This window comes from Nelusetta ayraudi, unplaced genomic scaffold (genome assembly GCF_046127955.1).
Source record: "Nelusetta ayraudi isolate G7.1 ecotype Tasmania unplaced genomic scaffold, CSIRO-AGI_Nayr_v1 ptg000019l, whole genome shotgun sequence".
NCBI lineage: Eukaryota > Metazoa > Chordata > Actinopteri > Tetraodontiformes > Monacanthidae > Nelusetta > Nelusetta ayraudi.
In genome coordinates this window covers 1,498,497-1,518,022 of record NW_027466069.1, presented here as the reverse complement: position 1 = coordinate 1,518,022, position 19,526 = coordinate 1,498,497, and the positions used below count along the sequence as shown (strand labels likewise).

Sequence of the window (19,526 nt, the reverse complement as noted above, 5' to 3'; positions counted from 1 at the left end):
CGGCGCTCTCCATCTGGGATCGTCACTGTTTTATTGTCCTTTCTCCTTTTGGTACTGCTAGGAAGCTAGGAAGCTCAGCAACACTCGGTGATTCAACAGTAGGATTAAACTGGTGTTCTGGCATAACTTCAAGAAAGTTTCACTTATTGATATTAAGTATTGAGTACTGAGTATTTTTTGTTGCTTTTCATTTCAGAAAAATATAGGATTTGTGTGCAATGCTCCAAGTCTAACGAGTGTGAAAATGAGTCGTCTGGCTTTACTCCTGCAGCTGCTGTTTCAACGCGGCATGAAGTTGCGCGCGTGTCACATAATTTAGCTGCATTTTCATTGAACTGAAATGGCAAAAATGTGAAATAGTGCCAAATGTTCAAGCACGGCAATGCCAAAACAAATTGACACACACTCAAATCCACAGCAAACACAGCAACGTGGGGAGAATGTCAGTTGACGTCTTAATGTTCTTCTTATTGACTGTAAATGAACACCATAGTTTCAAGTGGCACCAAGTGTGAATGAGGGGTAATTTTTTGTTATAATGTTCGAAATTGGAAGACGTGTGTTGGCCAGTGTCACAGTGCTTCAGGCTATATATGCATGTGCTGGAAGCATGAGCTGTCTGTGTGTGTCTGTGTGTATGTGTGTGTGTGTGTGTGGGAGTGTGAAATTCCCTCTCTCTGTGTCTCTGCCAGCTCTGTAACTGTGCCATCATCATTTGCATTAGCGCCGCTCATCTCCTGTTTACAAAGAGTTATTCTAGACAATTTCACAGCAGAGATTTATCGCATTATGAGGGGGGAAAAAGCTGCTGCAAATTGGCTGTGGTGTGAAGATTAAGAGTTTATTGGTCTGACAGTGCAGCTGTTTTACTGATTTTTTTTTTTTTTTTTTTTAAGGCTGTCTGCCTGACTCACCCAAGTTTGGAGCGACCAGCGCCACTGGGTTGAGGTAGGTGAGCTTCATGTTCTGGGCCAGAGTCTGAGCGTACTGCTCCAGCAGATCAGTTAGCTCGGCCGGACCGCCGCCTGGGATGTGGTTCTGACTCTGAGCCAGAGCCCGCCAAAGAACAGTCGTGCTGGGACCCAACAGCACACTGCTGCCCCGGAGAATGTTCTGAAAAGAGTCGAAAGAAAGGAAAGGAAAGAAAAGAAATGCAAGTCATTATATGAGACAAAGTTCAGTGCAGAAAAATGTGTCTTTCATTGAAGTTCGCTGAAATCAGAAAAGTCCTTTGCTTCTTTTGATTGCTGCACATTTTAAACAGTGTGTACAAAACGCACATTTGAGGAGACCAGCAGTTAGTGATGTCACAAAGGGCACTGACACCTTTCCGAGGTTAGCAACGGACATTCAGGCTGCATACCAAGACCTAAAATATGCTGTTTTCTAGAGACCTGCCCCTTCAAGATGATTGAAAAACAAACAAACAGTAAAACACTGAACCTTTGATATAATATCTCCGAAATACAAATTTAAAAAAAAAACTGACCCAAAGTGGTGTCACATATTCTTCTCAGGTAGGACTTGGAAATACTACACGAGCTATGATATCACATACAAGGAAGTGCGGTGAGATGATTCACACCTGGAAGAAAATGTGAGTGGCTGTGCAAAGAAAAGAAAAGCCAGCGGGGAACTTGAGAGTTTAAATGAGCAGATACGATGAGTTCTGAGGTTATACGAATAGGGCTGAAGTTAAAAAAAAAGAAAAGAACAGAAAAGGTGTCTGAAAGCGAGCAAACAGCGGGTGGAGAAGACATGATGAGTTTGCTGCTGTATCTCACCAAAGGGCCAGATTTAATAAAGCCTTAAAGCCCGATGCTAAGCCAACAAAAGTCAAGAATGTTGGGAAGGCAAAGAGAAAAAGATCCTGCGTTCTTGTGAAATCTTTCAGAAGACAGAAGCAGAGAGCGAAGAGATGAATTTAGAAAAGGACTGAGCATGAGCTTATAATGGTACAAAACAAAGGAAAACCTTTGGAAGTTTATGGAGCTTCTGTCCCTGACTGTAACTTAGTCACATGTTCAGAAATCACCCAACAAAAATTTGATGGCGTGGCCTCTTTTCAACAGCGCTGGGTAAAGGACTGTTAGATGTGCTATAATTCAAAGACAGAGCAATATCACAGAGCCAGAGAAAAAGTGAAGGCGGGATGCGTTCAATATGACTTCATATAGTCTGACTGCACCAAAAGCAATAAAGCGCAACGATATCCCATAATGCTCTGGGGAGCACAATGGAAGAGCTTCCTCCAGTGAAAGGAAAAGAATATAGAGTGAGGTATTTAGTATGAGGAGAATGAAGTGACCTGTGGCGCCACCGTCTCAGAAATATTGTGCGGAGAAGGTGACGTGAGAGACGGTGCTGGAGAGAGGCAGACAGGGAAAACCGAGCGGACAGAAAAAAATAAGTTCAAGCGCGATTCTGACATGATGGAGGAAGGTGTGAAGAGATGAGATGGAGGCAGCAGCCAATAATCCGGACATTGAGGATGAGATCGAAAAAACCAACAACCCTGCACTCAAATTTTTAATGGTGAATGATGGTGAATATTGATGAGTTCATTTTGTGACAAAACCCAACATTTTAACGCTTAAATAACATTTCATCACAGTTGGAGTCTTAAAATTAAAGCAAGTAACGAAATCCTTTTCTCAACTCCTCATGTAAAAAACATGATAATATTATTTTTTAAACATGAACGTTCATTGGCAAACAGGATAGTATTCTAGAATTAAGTTAAAGTCGTGCATTGCAAATTCCACCTATTTTCTGGAATAAAATGGTTGACAATGGTTTTCATTCCACTCGCTAAGACATGTCATCCCTGCTGCCGCTGTGTTGCCATAGCAACTGTCATTGTTGGCGATCTCGTGTATTGATCACGGTTGAGTATTGAACACTTTGAGCACGAGGATTAAAAGGGTGATGCGTTTCATGCAGGGCAACAATCTTTTGTTCGGGTCACTGCAAGTGCGGACATCTGGGGATTCTGTGCAACACGGGACTTATGTGAATATGAATATGGATATGGACTTGAATATGGATATGAACACACACACACACACACACACACACACACACACACACACACACACACACATATATAGGGGGAAAAACTGCATGGAGGAAATTAGAGTAATTCCTTGACTGTTTCTGCAGAGCCACGTGGAAAAGAAACTGTGATTAAAAAGAAGCAAACATAAATGGCTGAAATGTGCACAGCGCAGCGAGTGAGTATCATTGGGACTGAATACCTCATCGAGTTTGGGGAATCTGAAACACAGATGGCATTCCACTGCAGATAAACGTGGATGCTACAACCACAATCACCCTTGGTTTCTATAGCAACTGACATTATCAATGACTTCAGAGCTGCAGGGCGGGGCGGCTCCCGCTACGGCTGCCATCAGGTGGCTAAAGTCTCGCTGGCGGCATAAATTATTAAATGCCTTGTTAAATCTCCTGTAAGGACTGTAGATGGGAGCAGCAGGGGAAGGGGGGGAAAAAAAAAAAACATGCTTTTTAACAGCCCATCGCGGAATATGAATGAATGGCTTCCAGAGTGCGTTAAGCAGCGGGAACACGCTCGTTAGTTCAGACGGATGGATTGAAATGTTGTCCGGTGGAATGTGCCGTTTCAGACGCGCTTGCAAACACTCCGCCGCTGATTTAAACACAGCTTCTGCGTCACGTTATTACTAATTATACTGTTATGACGTCTAAATAATGCAGCGCCTTTGAACTGCGCACTCGAATACGACTTGAATTAACAGTGAAATAAAAGTGGGTGATAAAGAAGTTGAATTAAAATCTGTTTCGTGCGTCTGCTTTGCCGGATTTCAAACACCGTTTTTCATACCAGCTGCGTTTGTTTTGCCGAATATATTCAGCCGTCTCATGCCGGAACTCATTTCCTGTCACTCAAATGTTGATGCACGAGCCAAATAATGGGAGCAAAATGATGCGGAGATGTCTGTAGGGGGACAAAGCCACAACAGACTAATGTGATTCTGTGACAGTGCTCGCACTCACAGCTGGTGTTTTATTCTATCAGGTAAAATCAGACTGGCTTGGTTAATATGAGATGACTGATATTAAAAACGTGACAATAACAAAGGAGACATTTCGTGCGAGGACATTTCATTTTAACACCTTAAGCTGGGTGTGTTCCCCATTCAGAGTCGTTCTATCAATCGAATTTATTGCATCATCTGGCCGCCTTAGCGGATTCGAAACTCACTATATTCAGACTTCCACGACTCTTTCAATGGGATTATCAGGTGAAAGCGTTGGATGGAGGATTTTACCTCGTTGAAGTGCGCGTCCTGAGTGGCCGTGAGTCCGAAGCCGCTCTGTTGGGTCTCGAAGGTGAGGAGGCGGGACAACAGGCGCTCGGCGATCTGCAGGTCGTTCCCGTAGAGGCGGCCGGTTGCCTCTGTGACGTCGCGGAGCTGGTGGGCCAGCTTCTTCTCCATGATGGTGTTCAGTTCCGTCTCGTTACGCTCCAGAGAATCGAGCTGAATAAACAGGAAATGCCAAAAAAAACAAAAAAAACATCAAGATTTACAACAAATTCGGCCATTAATAAAATGTCTTGAAACCCCTTTTTCAATTCAGCCTTTTGTTGATGGAGGCTGTGGTGACATTATCTAACCCACATAACTGGTGAGGAATAAATGGGGGCGGTTTGAATTATTATTTTTTTATTTTATTTTATTTGATTATTTTTACTTTTATTTATCCCTCTTTTCCCAAGGAGTCCTAGCCAAGAGGCGGCAAAACTTCAAAATGTCAGCAATTTACAATCAACCGTTATATTACAAAGAAAGGTTACAAAATGAGGAGGTTGCCTCAGGTGCTCTTTCCAGTCTTTTTGCAACACGTTCCAACTTAGAAGGAGCAGTGGAGACAAAAGCCCTTTTTCCCCATTTCTGTGGGGGCAAATGGGACTAAAAGCTTGTTGCCTCATTTGAGCGCAAACCATAAGAATCAGCATTCCTCCATGTGATCAAGTCACAGAGGTAGGTCCAAGTGTGGCCTTGTCAATAAAACTGTACCAATGAGACATTCCCCTCGAGAATACAAATCACAGTGATGAGTCGTGGGTCTACACTTAGTACTAATTTTTGCGTGAACTACCCCTTTATTGAGCCAAAAGGCCATTGCATATGTACTATACATTGCAGTGCAGTAACAAGAACCAACAGTTTTAACACGTCTGCATGTAAAAATAATCAAATCTCAGGCGTCAGCAGGTCACTTTGGTAACCAATAAAGAGAGTATTTAACCTAAGAGTGCTAACCGCTTTGTCTAACTGTGAACATACAGCAGTGTTGAGCTCCACAAACGGCGGCGAGGTGCAGTTGTAAAGGTCGGGCTCCAGCCATCCTCTCTCCACGTCACAGTGTCTGATGGCCGCACCTGCACAGCGGAGACGACGACGGGAGGGTTACAACTCACGCAAGGTCATACGGAGGCAGATCCCTGAGACACTGTGTGTGTGTGTGTGTGTGTGTGTGTGTGTGTGTGTGTGTGTGTGTGTGTGTGCGCACGGACCGACGGAGCCTTTGGGGCAGGGCACAGCAGCAGGGAGGTTGAACTTGGTCCGAGGCCACCAGATCCCCTGAGTGATGGTCTTGGGGCAGCCGTCGTAAATGACTGCATGCAGGGAAACAGCGACAGTTCGTCAGTTTGATTGAGCCGCCTTTTATTTTCAGACAAAAAGCTTGTTGAAGCAAAAATAATCCAAAAAAGGAAAAAAAAACGAAGTAATCCCAGAGGGAAAACTGTGAAATGACTCGACAGTGTGCCACATAAATGTAAGCGAGATGACAAAGACTTTGTTCTGTATCGAAGGCCCTGGAACGCAGGTTGGATAAACATTTCGTATGAAAAGGAAAGTTTTGATTACACTCATTAAATCCATTCATGCGTGAGAAATTACAACGTTAATCATTAAGAAAATGAGGCAATTCTGGAGACAGAATATATTTAAATACATCAAGCGTTGAACAAAAGGAAGTTCAAAAGGAAAGTTTTGAACCAGGCAGGGTTGCAACACGACTTGCAGCAACATTTCACTGTTGAGACGACGCAAATTAACGTCCGTGTTACCACAACCAGTCAGAAGCTACGCCGGTTCAACGCATAACTGCGGGAAAGCGGATGAAAGAAACTGCAGTGAGAAGATTAACTGTAATCCCCATCACATTTATTCCGCCTGCAGGTTCTGACATCAGGTTGCTGAGCGAAGCAAACTGCCGAGGGAACAAAGACACCGAGCATCGCTTCATCACCCCGCAACATTTTATTTTTATTTTTTTTTCCCCCGAAACCCCCACATTGCAGAAGTCCTACCTTCGCAGCCCGAGTTGGTCACCTCGGCGAAGGGGTTGTCGCACGAGTTGCACTGGCGCCCGATCACGCCGGGCCGACACTGGCACTGGCCGCTCTCCGGGTCGCACGATCGAGAGAAAGAACCGACGGGGTAGCAGTCGCACGGCAGGCAGGTGTCAGAGGCCCGGGGGCGGTAATGAAACTCCTGGAAACACACACACACACACACACACACACACACACACACACACACACACGCAGAGCCGGTGAGAGAGCCAGGTTAGGCGAGCGTATACGCACACACATCATACCCTGACGGAAATGTCACCGTGCCGAGAATAGTGTGGCTGATGACATCAGCGCACACATCAGGGCAAGAGTTATGCCGTGACAGAAATGGGACGTGGCCGCAGCGCTGGCGCGAGCGCAGCAGCCCGGTAGTTAGTTTGCTGCGCATCCACAGCCCGGTGCTGCGGAGGTTCGGCTCATGTGTTTGCAGTCTCTAAACGCCGAGGTTTTCACAGACAGCTGATCTGTATCGCGTCGAAGTCGGATGCCAGTGGGCGGGCGATTAATCCTCCCTCTCGCTCAGAGGGAGCTTCAGCCGGTGCCGACGGAGGCGGCATGGTTCTGCCACGCTCCTGCGGAGCTCATATTTACCCACACTTAAAGGTGACGTGCTTCTGCTTCCCACTCGGTGGGCGTCACTCTATCATCTATCGATGCAATTTTATTGGCTGCCATGTTAATAACAGTGTAATAGCAGTTTAATAAGAAAGACAGCTAAAATATCACAATATTAAAGAAATAATGTTTTGTTTTAAGCTTTATTTCAAAGACAGACAGAGAAGCCAAAGCCAAAGCCAAAGGGCAGAGGGCAGCGGCGTCCAGCGAGGTGCTTTGTTTCACATGAATAACAGGGATCAGAGATTGGGGTCAAAGATCAGATTAGGGAGGAGATAAACCGGGTTAAATGTATCAGTATGCACTCTCGCACTTTCATACAAGCCAGATATGATGGTGATTACACTATCATGGCCAGGCTTACGGCCGTCTATCCGACCATCAGATGTCGGGATTATCACTGGGGGTCTGTCTTCAACCTGATCCAAAGTGATCCTCACAGTCTATCCTGGAAATACCTGCGATCATTTGCTCTATAGCAGGAGGTATGTAGCCATTTAGCGCCGCTTTAAAATGTCCCGTATCGTGCAAAATTCCCTTTAAAAATCTGTCGACTCAACAAGCTGTCTCTCTAGACGGCCGACGAACTGAAGAATTTTATCTTCACCTGAAAGTCACCTGCTCGCTGCACTTTTCTAGTTGGAGACAGTTTTTGTTGATGGCTGTTTTGAGGATGGCTGTAAACAGAGGGCTAAATATGCTGCTTTCAGGGGATCAACAGTGGCTATTTTGCAATTGTGTGAAGCTGTAAAGCCACAGATGCATATAAAGACATGAAAAGCTTCAACCCTTAAGCTGCTTTACAGTTAATGCCTGTACTAAAAACTGTTAAAAAAAAAAAAAAAAAAGTGTGTGTGTGTGTGTGTGTGTGTGTGTGTGCGTGTGTGGGTGCATTACTTTGCAGTGACACTGCCCGGTCGTCTTGTTGCAGTTGGGGTCGAAGCCTTTATCGGTGTCACAGTGACACGGCCCGCAGGTCGGAGAGCCCCACCAGCCCCTCGGACACTGGTGGTCAATTCTGCACAAACACACGCACACACACACGCACACACACACACACACACACACACACACACACACACACACACACCAACAGAGAAATTCAACAAAGTCCACTTTGACTCACCGGGAAAAAACACAAAACATTGTTATTTTTTACTCCAAACACTTCTCCATGTACTTCTTCACTACTTCATTGACAATTAACATGTTTGAAAAGCAGATGAAATGAAATTTCACACGCAGACTGATTCTGACAACAAGCGAGCGACACACACAGACACACACAGACACAAAAACATGTTGATAATGGACAACAAAAGAGATCAATTTGAAGATGGGAGGATTTCACAGGACAGACGGAGGGAGCGGGGTCACGGTCAGGGTCGCCAGTTTAACACACACACACACACACACACACACACACACACACACAAGCACCCATACAGTCTCCGCGTGTATGTCTGATTCCAGGTTAAGCCCCATCCACACTGGATTACATGCAAGGCTGGAGATGTGGAACAACAAGGCTGCACTAAAGCCACAGTCACACACCCACACACACTCGCACACACACAGGCACGAGCTCGCCTTAGCTGGACGGCAGGAGGCTTCAGAAGGTGCGGCCAACACACAGGTACACTGTGGCTTTATACCTTCAAAGCGTTGTGAGTGTTCAGTGTATGTGTGTGTGTGTGTGTGTGTGTGTGTACCTGTGCTGGCAGTACTGGCCGTAGTGGTTGTCTCCGCAGTCACAGATGTATCCGTGGGAGGAGCTGGGCTTCCTGTGGCACTGAGCCTCGTTCTCACATGGATTCAGATGGCAGGCGTCTGTGCAGCCTTTCCCATAGTAGCCTGCAGGAGTGGGGGTGGGGGGGCGGGGAGAAGGACAGAGAGCCACTGTAGCGCTACTGTGTGCTCGCATATTGATTTCCATGAGTGGGTTAATTGGTTCTTCTGCGGTATGAAGAGTCAATAAAGTAAAGGCTTCTTCCCAGTTAATAACATGTCATGATGACATCAATCCAAATGTAATGCAAACAATGTCGCGGCGATGTGGAATCAGTGCACGCTAATAATGACGCCACTACTCCAAGATAACACAAAAAGTGTAATTATGATATCATAAAGGAAGAAAGGGAAAATGACAAGCTTCAATACGCTAAGCATCAAATTTCAGGTTAAAAATCCATAAAAAAAAAACAACAAAAAAAAACCTAGACAGGAAGGAGACGGAGATGATTGCTGAGTCTGGACATCACGTCTGGTGACCCGACAGGGACGTCTCGCGTCAGACCTCGCAGTGTGACTGCGCGGGGAGTTGGCCCGAGGTTGCCTGGTGGAGCTGCTCCACTCCAATCAGCCACTCCAACGCAAAAAAAAACCACACGGCAGTAACAATTCCCACCGTACACTTCAGCGTGCGCGCTGGCGCGGCGCCGCAAACACGCACTTCAGTGCAACACTCCATCGAAAACAAACAGCAGCCTCTTATATGCTAATAGGGGCCGGTAAATAAGAACCCCACTTTAATCTGGCGGCTGACGGCGGGAGATGCGAGTCCTCTGCGCTGTGTTTAGCATGAAGAGAGAAGAGAGAGACGGCCACGAAAAGCCTACTTGTGTTTTTTTTTTAGTAACAGTTCCTCCGAGTCTTGAACGCCGTCGGATTAAAATAGCACAGTACTCGCGAGATTACAAGCCCTCCTTTATGTTCAAAGAAGAACTGGCACTATTGATAACACAATGCTACCGAAGGTGAGTGACACGTTTCCATTGGAAATTTTGCCTCACGCGTCTCACCGATCGCGTTCACTGACGGAATCTCCGTCCCTCCTCGTTCTCCTTCTTATTTTACTACTTATTTGGGGTGTCTATACACTGCAGTGTGCCTTAAACGAGTGTGCGGTGGCGGCGGCTACGGTTTGTCGGAGCCCCTGCGGTGCTGACAAATAAGACGTGCAGGGTTCACGTAGGCAGGGTTTTTTTTTTTTTTCTTTTTTTCTTTTTCCCGAGGAGCCGACAAAAAGCAATCTGCCTTTCAAACCGGCAGCCTTGGCTGCAGCCTCAGACCGGCGTGAGCTTTTCAAACGACTCCCATTCTTTAAAGCTCTCAGCTATTGAGTTCTTTTGTGCGGCAACGTAACCTACGTGCTGTAATTTAGAAGGAAAAGAAAGAAGGGAAAGAAAGAAAGGCACGCTGGCCTTGGCTCCTCCTCCTCCTCCTCCTCCTCCTCCTCCGACTGACTCGCTCAGAAGAGGAAAAAAACAAAAAACATCCATTTTACAAACAAAGTTTTTTAATTCTGATTTTCGCGATTGCGTTTTAACACACGCGCGTGATTAAATCACGCAAAGTGTTGCAGCAATCTATCATGTATCTGTCCACCGCACCCCCCGCCCCCCACCAACACCACTTTGTTTCTCCAATCTAGCTGCCACCAAAACACACACAAACACACACAAACACACACACGCACACACGCGCGCACACGTACGCTCAATCACCCTCTATCAGCCCTATATATCATTACACTTTCACCATGGCAACTGACAGAGCGGGCCGACGGCAGCCTTGGCTGCTCGCAGACACTTGTAATGGCACTGGCCTTGTCACAACAATATAAGGAAGGGAGAGACGGAGGGAGTGGAGCCCGCAAGAACAAAGAGCTGTAAATCGCCCCCTGTGTGTGTATGTGAATGCGCGAGGGTGCGTGTGTGTGTGTGTGTGTGTGTGTGTGTGCGCACATTTTTTTTTTTGCCGAGGGTTGAGGTAAGTCAGTGACGCCGCGATGAGCAGATGAACGTCCATCCAGCCGACATTCCTGACAGCGAGCCTGGAGCAGCAAGGTGACGCCCGGCTAACGTTGAAGCTAACGCCGCCAATAGGAAGCTCTCGGCGTTAGCATGCTGCCTAAAGTGGCTGTAACCGACCCAGTAATCAGCCAGTGTCGTCGAATCACCTCCCGGGCCCTTCCTGCTGCCCGACAGCGGGAAATGAGTCCTCATCAAAGGGCCGAGACGACTCAATCACAGGTTGAACTTTTCAAATATGAAAATCTAGATCACGCTGAGCCTTGTGAGGTCAGAACGCCGCCACAGGAACGTGACGGCGCGAGGGTCGGGGGGGCTCGTCATCTCGAGCACCTCTGCACCGACTCGATTTGAGATGTTCAAAACGCCGTTTGACGCAGACGCGCAGCGTCGGTTAAAAACAGACTGCAGGGTTCCTGCTTTTAAAATCCCAAACACGGGCTTCCTGCGCCGAGCAGAGCTGGCCTGCAAACAGGCCATGGAGAGTCAAACTGACACAAATGAGCGCTGCCACAGTTTATCACGCGAAACCCCAATTTTTTCCACTGCAGCGAATGATGTGCCTGGAGCAACTGGCAGGGACATGGCCTGCACACACACACACACACACACACACACACGCACACACACACACACACACACAGGACGAGAGAGCAGATGTCTTTGCTTTGTCATGCGGAACTTTTTCACACTGTACACGAGTTTGTTTAGAGGCTGTATTGCTCGTTTCAGCTGTCAGTTTCTTCACAGATACAGAGTTTCTGCACTCAAACAACGCACACATACACACACACACACACACACACACTCATATTTGAAAGGGAATTATTCAGCGCGCATCTCACCTCCCTTTTTCCACTGACTACTTTTATTAAACATTGATCTGTCTCCCAGCAGCATCCGTCGTACTGCAGCATCCATTTTTAATGCTCATTGTGGGGATGAAAGTTAATGATAATGAGTGTGTGTTTGTGTGTGTACGTGCGCATGTGTGTATGTGTGTGCGTGTGTGCGCGTGTGAGCGGTTAACAGTAAATGAGTGCATGCGCACCAGCTTGGTTGAACGTACTGCATGTGACTGTGCGCACGCTCCCTTTTTTGCTAATGAGCCAAAGTGTTAGCATTAGCTCTCAGGCTGCTGCAGGAAGGTGCTGGAGGGACGGCGGCGGCACCCTGCTTCCTCTATCCGGCTGCCAGGCCCGAGGCTCTCTCACTCCAACAAACTTCAGCCTTCATCTAAGTGCAAACTCTGGTCTTTACTTCTCTTCTTCTTTGCTTTACACATGCTCATGTACTAACTTTTGGAAGACCTAAAAAAAAAACACTTTTGTTGGCTTCCTTCTGCACTCTCTAATAAGTGAAAATGTACCATGACAACAGAAGGGATGATCCTTTATTGGTCACATTTTTATTTATTTTTATTTTTTTGGAGGAAAACTGCCACTGTTGCTGCTGCTGCATAAAATAACCAGGAAGATTATGATGAAACAAATAGGACTCCAGCTATGAGCTAGATTTTATTCCGTCTGTAATTAGAGATGCTTTGTTAGCCGCATTACTTTCTTGCTGCTTTACTGCTATCCATTAAATTGGTGGAGCTGGATAATTGGGTCTGACTGTACGGGCCACGGCACCGCTGATCAAACCGGAGGAGGCGGCAACAGCAGCCATGAAGCAGCGTGTAAGAGTATCTAAGCGAGTGAGCGACGATTTCATTTTGATTCACGGCGTCGCTAGCGCGCGTTAGCTAATTACAGCGTCGACGCTCGCCGTCGTCTCGAGGACTGGATGAACTTAAAAAAACTACCGAGTCACGAACCGGGAAGGAATTTCAAAAGCGCTGCGTGAGACACGCCACAATTAAAATCCAATAAATATTTAATCACACGGACTTCCAGCACAATCCAGGTGCATGCAAGTTCCAACGAGTCAATCGCCACAGCGGGTATATACAATCATGTGCTGAAGATGAAAAGAGCCAACACTGTTTTAACTCGTGAGCTGCTTTTTGCAGCATCCTGGTAGGGAAATGCGTCTTGAGGTTACACCAACTACACTCAACGTCGCTCGCATGAATTGAGTTTGGTGGCGGGAAAAGTCGGATCGTCTCCCCGCATGACGGGCGAGTTCCCAAGAAGCGCTTTGGTTTTTTTGCGTCGGGAAAGACGGCAGGAGGCACAAACTGCGCGCAGACGTCGATGCCCTGAACACACCCAGGACACTTTATTGCAGACAGAACTAAATTGCCGTTCAATAAACGCTGACTGCAGTTTCCCCCCCTCCCCTTTAAATATCCCATTAGCTTTTGCACGGGACGAGCTCGATATCGTTCCATCCCTTACAAAGTGGCCGTCTCAGGGTGCTTAGAGAAAGAAGCGTGAAAAAACACGAGGAGCAAAACGAGCCTCTATTTGACAGTCTTCCTTCTTACAGTCTTTCATCTGCCTCTCTGGGTTTCTGTTGCTCATCTCTCCTTTAATCAAAGGCACCGGTAATCTCAATTATTCATCGCCGCTCGATTTGGCCTGGCCTGTCTGACGGATACCTCTGGAGCCGAGCTGAGCCGAGGCTCGGCTCGGCTCGGGGATCTGTGAATCAACGCCAGACGAGCCGCCGCCGCCGCCGTCTTGTGCGCTCCGCCGTGGGGAGGCTCTGTCATGTAAACTGTCTTTTCCGTGTAAAACGGCCGAGCGCGCGTCTGTCGACTCCCAAATGCGTCGCCAGGGTTTTCCGGCTGTTTGCTCTGACTTTTTTGTGACCTCCTTCTTTCCCTCCTTCCTCCCTCTCGCCGTAAAACTTTCAGTGTTTATTTTAAACTATTTCTGCTCCCCCCCCCCCTTTTTTCATGAATCATTAACGCTTTAAGTTTGTTGCTCCGCAGCCTCCTATGCCTTCTTCACGCGCTGCGTGTTTACCCGACTCCTCTCTCATCTTTCAGCCCCTTCCTCCTCCTCCTCCTTCTCCTCCTCCTCCTCCTCCTCCTCCTCCTCCTCCTCTTTTAATCAGGTTTATCTCCTCCACATTAATTCTGCCTCATTATATTCACCTGACTAAGGAGATTCTGGAATTCCGCCCGCAGTCAGTCTCTTTCTCTCAAAGGATCACAACTCATTATGTATTCCCAAATATCTCTTTAACCCACTTTGAGCGCTGAAAGACACCTGCGCTGATGCGGCCACGTTTTAATGATTTCTTACTCTCCACCTCTCTGAGCCAGCCAGGTTCCTGCACCTTTCCCGCCCCCCCACACACACACACCCATGCTGCAGACGGGTGGGATTGACCCTAATGGACTACGGTGTGGAAAAACAAAATAAATCCATTTCTGCGGTGCAAAGTGCCGTTACTATGACGTAGCAGGAGGCGTTTTTGCAGAAGGCCGCTGTTTTTCTGCAGGACTACAGAGTCTGTGACAGAAACTACCGATCTGGAGGTTGGACTAACATGGGAATTTAGTCCTGCCGGTGTAGGTACCTAATCTGTCCGGGGCTACCAGATCTGTCCGGGTTCCACGATTTCCGGCGATTTTAATGATGTGGCAAACTGTCATTGGCTAAGCGGTGTCTGTAAGGCTACGAGAACTGTCCGGGGTCCTGGCGACTGCTGAGGACGTCACATACGGCAACTCTATTCGGACAAACTACATCACAGTTGAACGTATGAACAAACGATAGATATATATCTATCATTTGTTCTATCTATCTATCTATCTATCTATCTATCTGTTGTCCTAATAGAGTTGCCGTAAGACCCCGGACAGATGCTACCTACGCCGGCACAGTAGAAGCAATTGTCGGTTCTGGAATGACTGCCGCATGCTACACTCAGCAAAACGCCTCAGTCGCTCCCTTAATTGTGTCACACTTCATTCAGCTGCGTTGTCGAGATGACGTTAAGAGTATTTACTTGTCTGTGTAAAGTCATTAAAGACTTACTAATTAGCCTGATCAGTAATGAGCTTCGCTACACGCCATGCTAACTGGCTAGACTGGATCTGGCTGCACTGAGGAGACACGGCTGAAGCCGAGCTGACGACAAACCCTCACCAGGCCTGACACTGTAAAAACAGTGAGTCTACGACACCCAACGACAGCACATTATGAACACAACTGCTAATGTTCTGTTTTCACATAACTACATATGATCAGTAGTTCGGGAGGCAGCATCCACCTGCAGGCTCCTGGGTTTGTGTGTGTGTTTTCAGCAAACACGTAACGTGCATTTGCTGCTGCAGTAGCCAGCTGTTGATTACCTCGCGCCGAACAACTCACCGGTCTCGCAGACACAAGTGTGACGCTCCCATTGGTCCGAACAGCGGCTGTGGGCGGGGCACGGAGACGAGACGCAGGGGTTGCCCACGTTGCAGCCGGTCTCCACCTTGACCAGCTTGGAGGGGCGGGGCAGGGAGTAGGCATCAGGCCTCACACCGAGCCGAACTCCCTGCAAACAGACAGACAGGCAGGCAGGCAGGCAGTGAGGGAGTGAAGATGGGAGGGAAGGAAGCTTTTTTTTTTTTTTGTGTCCATTCCATCTCTCCCACGCCAACACAACACCCTCCCCTTGACCCACCCATCGATGCACATTAAAAATTCAATTGATTCATCTTCACCTGTATGCATCCTCTTATCCCATTCTGCACCTCTCCGGAGCCCAGCACGCCTCCCACATGCAGATGTTTCACCTTCAAACCATGAAGCTCATTTCCCACTATCACCGTTCCCTGCAGGAGGGGGGAGCAGAGGGGGGAAGCAGGATAAAAGGCACAAAGGGCAAAGATTAGCGCTACAATAAATAGCTTTACACAGACAGAGTAGGCAGACGAGCAGCATCGCCCCAACAGGTTTTTGTGAAGGAAAGAGAGCAGAGGCTGACAGTCGCAGAGAAGACGACGGTCTGCAATTAAATGAAAGAAAAATAATAACGTGAAATAACTGCTCAGGCTGCTGGAAAGTAATGCTGACAGGCAACTTATCCTGCATCAGCCACGAAAAGGAAATCAATGAGGCCCATTTATCACGTTTCAGTCGGAGCAGAAGAGACAAGAGTGGAGGCTCGTGCGATAAGAGCTCCCACACATTCCAAAAAATCTGACAGTAATTTCAATATGACTGGCAGCCCTGACTTTTAATGATCCGGACTGCAGATCAATGGAACGCCAAGTTGTCTTTGCCATTTAAAGACACTGACATAAACTACAAGGAATATCAATGAAAGTGGACAAACATGTGGAATTAACGTTAATAATATTAATTTCCAGGTGCGTGGCTCTGTTTTACTGCCTCAGAGGTCTGTCCAGACACTTTGACTGAGATCTCATTAAAATCATGTCTGGCTCAGCTCATATTAAACGTCTGCAGATTACGCAGATAACACTGTCAATTAATGAAGGAAAATAATGAAAATAAAATTAAAACCAGTTACGACTGGAACAATTGACACTTTAATACAGTTGAAAATTGGCTGCGGTAGATCTGTTAAAGCAGTATTTGAAGGGAAGCACATACGAGAAATAATTTGGGGAAATTAAGATAAAATCTTATTAATTAAATACTCGGCTTCAAGGCTAATTCAGATGCTGAATACATTTTTTAAGACCTTAATTTCTGACCAAAGGAAAATCTATTTCTCCTAAATCTCCTTCTAGTATAAAAAACATTTTTTCCCCGGTACCTGATAGAGTCCAAAGTCGAGTCGCAGCGTGGCGACATATCGCGTCTCGCGGCCGCTGCGAACGTCTCGCAGCTCCAGCTGGAGGTCGTGCCAGCGGCCGTCGGCCACGTGAACCTGATCCAAACGCAAACGCACCAGTCTGGTAGCGCCGCGGGTCACGGCGAACACCAGCTGGCCATTTATCACCTAGAGAAAACAGGAAAAGGAAGGACAAGAAAACACAAAGAAATGAGATGATGGGAAGATTAAAATTCAAATAACAGAGTGTGTGTGTGTGTGTGTGTGTGTGTGTGTGTGTGTGGGCGTGCGCGCGCACCTGAAACAGCAGGCTTATGTACTGCCCAGCCTGAGCCTGCAGCAGCGTCCCATCCCGAGCTCTGGTCCGGAACACCAGGCCGAGGTACCACGGTGTGGAGATGGTCACCTCGTTCTTCAGCTCCCACCACAAGGCGCTGTTACCCAGGAAACGGTGGGAGTGCGGCATCACTAAGGTGGAAGATAGAGATGAATCAACGCGTTTATATCTATATATACATATATTATTATATTACTATATTTGAGGACCCTTCAACAAGCAAATGGGTGGATTGACAACATTTAAGGAATGAATCATCACGCAAGCCTCTCGTGCGCTAACTTCTCTCACGCTGAAAAAGCCGGCACCAGTGATGCCTCAGCAGAAACAGTGAATGTGCTCTGGAAGCGGGGGGGGACTGCTGACACATTAGTGCAGAAGGTAATTAGAAATAGTCAATGACAAAGCACTTCTGATCCGCGACATCTTGAGCGTCGCAGCGGTCTGTTACTTGCCAAACAAATACACAACAAAGCAAAACAAATGTGCTACCTGAGGCAGTTAGCTTCAGCGAATGATTCATAACTTAATGAGCCATTTGTGTAATTACTGCTACCAATCAAAGGCCAGCGAAGTTGAGAGTCATTTGGCTTCTTCATGCAAAAAAAGGGACAGGAACTCACATCAGTGCCAATTATCTCTCATTTCTCATTTGTGACCATTAAGTGTTGAGACACTAGCAAGAGCACAGGGTCAATATACACAAATGAAAGGCCTCTCACCACTGCTGCAGTCCTTCCCTCCGTACCCTAGGGGGCAGTCACACTGGAAAGTTTCCCAGCCCACCCTGCAGGTCCCTCCGTTCTGACACGGGTTGGATTTACAGAAGGTGAGCTTGGCGCTGCAGCCTGAAAGAAGCAACAGGAACCTCGGTGTGATTTTCATCTGAAATGTCTTCACAACGGACTGATCGCACTTTGAGTTTTACAAAGCAGTCTCAAGAAAAATCTCTTAATTTTTGTTCAGTGCAAAATACCTTTTTTTAATTGGGTGAGTCACAACTGAAATCACACCAATTTACATTGGAAAAAAATGTTGTCACTTATGTTTAACCCAACTCAACATTAAAAAAGGAGTGAGAGGACGCCACTCTGCTAACAATAGCATTGCCTGCTAAATAAAATCGTAAATTACGAAAAAAAACAACAACAAAGGACATATGTTACCATGGCATATCACATACTTACATCATCACTTGACAATGGTCATAAAATCAAGATGATTGTGTTGTACTTACTGGATTCAGTGTTTACTACACTGCCACTGAGTACAGGCCTGCACTGGTTTGTTTTGGTGTACAACTCTCTCTGTTTAGCAGTGAAATTTTGTATAAAGCTTCTTGAGCGTGTATCAGAAAAAAACAACACTAATTATGATAAATATTAAAATAATGTAAAGCAAAAAAAAAAAAAAGGCATGTGTGGCTTTTACACACGCATAGGTTCATGATAAGCAAAGCTAACCTGCAACTGTTCCATTGTTAGCAATGAAACCAGCCAGGTCCAGCGGCTTGCTGTCAATGTGAAACTCTTTGATGCAGCCGATAAACTCCCTGGTGCCGAATGGGAAGTTATCTGGAACGTTTGGAACTCCGCCCAGAAACAGGGGCCCGGTCAGGTCCAAGGACCTGTGAGAGACGACACAAAGAGCACTGGGTAAATAAGATAAACGACAGGGATTGTCTCTTGAGGATGAAAGAATGAGACGAGAGGGAGCTGAAAGTATGGATGTAAGAAAAGGGCAGAAGAGAGGCAGGGGAACAAAAATAAACCTGGAGATTAAATGTGTCACCGGGGTGGAATGTCAACAGGAACATGAATCAGAGAATCGCAGCGAACGATGAGGGGAAAAATGAGACAATCAGTGTGATGTTTAGTGGAAGAGACAAAATGAAAAGAAGATGAGATGGAAGAGAAGACAGCTGGAGAGACAGATGAACAAACAGGAGATTAGCGGAGAAAAAAGGAGGAGCGGTTGGACGGCACGGGAGAGGGGAGGAAGGAGACGGGACCCAATTGAACAGACACACACACTAAAAAAGCAATTAAGACGATAAAGAGGAGAAGAAGACAAAGAGGGTGACATAAGTGACAGCAAATAACAGTTATTGATCTGTTGCGAGGGAGAGAAATCCAGGTTTCGCAAGGAGCTTGCCTCTTTAATTTACACGTCGCCAAGACAGTAAACATCAGTAGGGTATCAAGAGGCTGCAGAGTCGGCGAAGGCAAACGCAGCTTTCTTGTGGGTAACAGGGAGCATCAACAAAGAGACAAGCAAGATGCAGAGAGCTGTCGATGGTGAGTGCAGGAGGAGGAGGCGGAGGTGGTGGCGGAGGAGGGGGAGGAGGAGGAGCGTGTTGAAGCATTAGTCTTTGGCCTTCGTCTTTGATCCGTCATCTCGTCTCGCAGACACGCTGACAGAACACAGCCGGCATGATTACAGCTCAGAGAGGCGAGGCCCAACATTGACGGCGTGACAGGATGCTTTTGAGTTGAACGTGTGAACCTGCCGTGACAGCCAATCGGCTTCGGCAGACGGGGGTGGGGGTGGTGGTGGTGGTGGGGGGGGGGGGGACTTTGACAAGGTCGAACACTTAAAAGCAACAAAGAGGATTTGGATAGTTTGGTCGTACACAGAGGAATAAGAGGAGGAGAGGAGAGAAATT

At 46.8% G+C, this 19,526-nt stretch overlaps 1 protein-coding gene across 3 annotated transcripts in view; it reads right to left on the bottom strand.

The window, feature by feature from the left end:
• The window catches only part of celsr3 (cadherin, EGF LAG seven-pass G-type receptor 3), a 76,916-nt gene that overhangs the window by 19,436 nt on the left and 37,954 nt on the right, over positions 1 to 19,526 (bottom strand). For all 3 annotated transcript variants that reach the window (XM_076026148.1, XM_076026150.1, XM_076026149.1), the window contains 13 exons: positions 18,325 to 18,488; positions 17,584 to 17,709; positions 16,823 to 16,992; positions 16,507 to 16,692; positions 15,446 to 15,556; positions 15,108 to 15,276; positions 8,737 to 8,878; positions 7,922 to 8,042; positions 6,362 to 6,545; positions 5,561 to 5,662; positions 5,331 to 5,425; positions 4,311 to 4,520; positions 915 to 1,113 (listed from right to left, as the gene is read on the bottom strand). In XM_076026148.1, the coding sequence (XP_075882263.1) occupies positions 915 to 1,113; positions 4,311 to 4,520; positions 5,331 to 5,425; positions 5,561 to 5,662; positions 6,362 to 6,545; positions 7,922 to 8,042; positions 8,737 to 8,878; positions 15,108 to 15,276; positions 15,446 to 15,556; positions 16,507 to 16,692; positions 16,823 to 16,992; positions 17,584 to 17,709; positions 18,325 to 18,488 (1,979 nt within the window). The remainder of the gene's footprint in view (positions 1 to 914; positions 1,114 to 4,310; positions 4,521 to 5,330; positions 5,426 to 5,560; positions 5,663 to 6,361; positions 6,546 to 7,921; positions 8,043 to 8,736; positions 8,879 to 15,107; positions 15,277 to 15,445; positions 15,557 to 16,506; positions 16,693 to 16,822; positions 16,993 to 17,583; positions 17,710 to 18,324; positions 18,489 to 19,526) is intronic.